Source organism: Morone saxatilis, unplaced genomic scaffold (assembly GCF_004916995.1).
Source record: "Morone saxatilis isolate NCDOM2014 unplaced genomic scaffold, NCSU_SB_2.0 Contig9, whole genome shotgun sequence".
Classification (NCBI taxonomy): domain Eukaryota; kingdom Metazoa; phylum Chordata; class Actinopteri; family Moronidae; genus Morone; species Morone saxatilis.
The window spans coordinates 10,133,208-10,136,494 of record NW_023340268.1 but is presented as its reverse complement, the minus strand read 5'-3'; the positions used below and the strand labels follow the sequence as shown (position 1 = coordinate 10,136,494).

The window sequence follows — 3,287 nt, the reverse complement described above, 5'->3', positions numbered from 1 at the left end:
GGGGGAGGGGTGCTGGGGCGTAGCGAGATCACAGGAAAACATCTCATACAGAAATAGTCCTAAAACACTGCAGTTCAAAGTGGGGAGGTTACCTCTAATGGTCACTCCAAGCTCTTGACCTGACGTCTGTGTTCATCTCTTAGGAAAAGGGAGTAAATAATAAATATTTGCCAAAGTTCTACACACTTCTACACGATGCATAAGGAGATACAAGTATGTAAAATCAGGATTTGGCACCACAAACTTGCTCTGTAAATCACCACAGGAGTATTATTGATATTACTTGATATAAAAACCCAGTTTATTTGAATGGACTTGCTAATAGATAACTTTCTTTTATCACAAATCTATTGATAAATAACCTATTATTATTTAATATACATTTATTTCAGGTCAAAGTCTGTGTTAATACCTTTTTAACAAGCTTTTCTGTTATTTCTAGAGGCAGGACCTGAGCGAAATTAACTAATTACATATTTTCAGAGAAATTGTCTGCCACAATTTCAGATTCAGTCCCCACATATTGCCTTTTCTTTTACAGTCGTGCCTACACGTTGTCGTTAAGTTGACCAGATATGAACTGTTGTGAGTGGGGGGAATCGCATGTTTGCTTGAATCCATCCATCCCTGGGCGATGTGTGTGATTGACATGCATTTTCAAATGACGGGGGAAAAGAGCAGCCTTTGAAGTTGGTGCAGTAATGACCAAAGCCGAATAAAACAGCTGTAGAATGTTAAGCAGGCGGTGGAAATGTGAGGTTAAGCAGACTTAATCAAGGTTGTGACAGAAAGACTTTGAACTCGGTGGGGCTGTAATTTCTAATTGACGCGAGGCTTTAGTGATGGATAGAGAGAAATGTGTTTGAAGAGCAAGCCTGCACGCTGGAAATGAACAGTGCCAGTTTATACCTCCGCCACAAACAGTGGTGAAGTCCCCAAAAAAGAGAGTGTTAAAGAAAAGTGTCGGTTTTCCTGTTTTTCCTGCCTGTTGTGGTCATTGAGCCGAGCTCTGAAGTGGCCCCATTCCGGCTCAGCTTTTGAATATTGATTTCATTGTCTGTTTTTGTGACAGACACATACATCACAGGCAGTAATGGTCAATCCCAGCTTGGCAGGCTTTGTCTCTGCATTATTTCCAGTGGATGACATATGGTCAATCCACAAACTTTAACACCTCTACTGATGTGTGTGTGTGTGTGTGTGTGCGTGAGAGAGACTGCTTCCTCTGTAAAATGGTGTACACACCTATAAACGCAGGGCTATTTTTACAATGCATTACCAGATATTTCCACAACCTCGATTTGTCACTTTGGAGTTGCACTAAAACAAAATGTTGCTCCTCAGAGAGAGAGAGAGAGAGAGATACTTCAATGGCTCTTTGTATGCCATTTCAAATGGGCTCTGTTTCATCAGTCACAGTGATGATTTTAGACCCTGTAATGGCGCTGTACCCTATCTAGTTTATGACCAGTGACAATACATCAGTGTTCTTTCATTTGGAACCACATTACTGCATCTGTTAGTTTTGGCAGTTGAGTTCAGTGCAGTGCAATTTGAGCAGCATAGAGTTTTGCTGCAGTCATTTGTCGTCATTTTCAGGTTGTTGTTTTTTTGTCTCCTCTCACTGAAGTGCCGTTGTGTTAAGGTATTTCTCTTGAGTAATAAATGAAAAGTAAACAATGCAGTAATATCAGAAAATTGCGATTCTGCGATGGAATACAAAAAATACAAACTGTATTGGGACAGCGACTCTGAGTGAGTTTTGTTTCTCCTTCTCTGTTGAAATGTATGTTTTACTCATGTTGACCATTATAGGTTGAGACAAAAACAATGTGAGCATTTGCTGTTTTTCAATGTTTAAAATCATTGTGAATTTGATATTATATTCTGAAGACGTCACCTGGGGATGTGGGAACTTTGTGTGGGACACATTTTAAAATATTTTCAGATGATTTAATCAAAAACAATTGTTAGTTGCAGCCCTAATTGAAATGCTGACATACATGGTTTAATGGCACAGAATCAACTTTATACTGTAAAGAGTTTGATAGTAACTTGTAAGTAGCAGCTATTTTTATCGTTTAAATAAAACTGTGCCTGATATGAAACTGTTGGCACCAGTAGCATGTTTAAATATAGCAACATACTGCACACATTACAGCTAGATAACCGGTAATTGGTTTAATTAGTATACGCGAGATATTGTATGTAAGGTATACAAAGAAGCCATCATTTTGTATTTGCCTTGATACTGAGGTCATAGTTTTCATCGCTGTTGGAAAATTAATGGCACTGCTGCACGTCTGCTCTTGCTTTTAGTTTGCCAGCCGCAATATCTTAAATCAAACACTGTCACTCTAAGTAATGAATCTGTCAACTAATCATTCAACATGTCAGTGTGATTACAGTGTGACACTGTGTTAAATTTATTCCACAGAAGTTAAAAAGGTCTGGTTGCAAAAAAATATATAATTTTTTATTACCCGTTTCGACAAAAAAACATTTAGTTTTACTGACTGAGACAGAGGAAGAGGCGGAGCAAAAGGGTGGGCGACCAATCCACAGTGGGATGGTTTAACATCTTTATACTCATGCCGCTGCTCTTAGGTTGAATTAAAGAAGAGAATCTGAAACCCACTCCACTTCCTCTCTCTCTCTTAGATGTTAAAAGTTTAGAAACATTTGATCCTGTGCTGGATTCTCATCTCCACTGACGGCAGAGAGAGCAGCTTCTGGACTGACAGAATTAGCGCAGGTCATGAAGGGGAGAGAAAGTGACAAGCTGTGATAACATGACCGTGTGGAAATGCGTTCCTTCATAACTGAAGACGGTAATTAGTTTGCCTTTTGTCTGCTCTCTTGATAGAAATGTTAGGCAACTGGCTGGGTCTGGCCACTCACATACTGATGCCACTAATTAAAAAGTTTAGCACTCTAAACATAAATCAAGCATTCAGGTTGCAGTGAGAGATGCTGTTAATTTCTTTAATATGTATGATTCAGTGTCTCCAATAAACGAACTTCATAGCTACGTTTTAATGATCTGTCCGTATAGCTTAGCTCAGCACGTGTTTAATTACCGAGACTCAGCAACACGTCCAGATTGAAGCCACAATGAGGTACACACTGACTGAACAGGATGCACAGACAGTACCTCGCCTCGTGAGCCTCTCCACTGACATAAGCGGCTGCCTTCGTCTCCCCTAAACAGATATACCGCCGCCATCGCTACCTCAATGCAAAAGGAGTCTCTTAATTATGACTTGAGGGTGGGCGGGTGGGGGATA

The 3,287-nt window shown here is 39.9% G+C and overlaps 1 protein-coding gene across 1 annotated transcript in view; it reads right to left on the bottom strand.

Annotated features, from left to right (window-relative positions):
* tshz1 (teashirt zinc finger homeobox 1) overlaps positions 1-3,226 on the bottom strand; it is a 25,550-nt gene extending 22,324 nt beyond the window's left edge. Inside the window, exon 1 of the mRNA XM_035681931.1 lies at positions 3,181-3,226. Within this exon, the coding sequence (XP_035537824.1) occupies positions 3,181-3,226 (46 nt within the window). The remainder of the gene's footprint in view (positions 1-3,180) is intronic.
* Between the last annotated feature and the right edge of the window lie 61 nt (positions 3,227-3,287).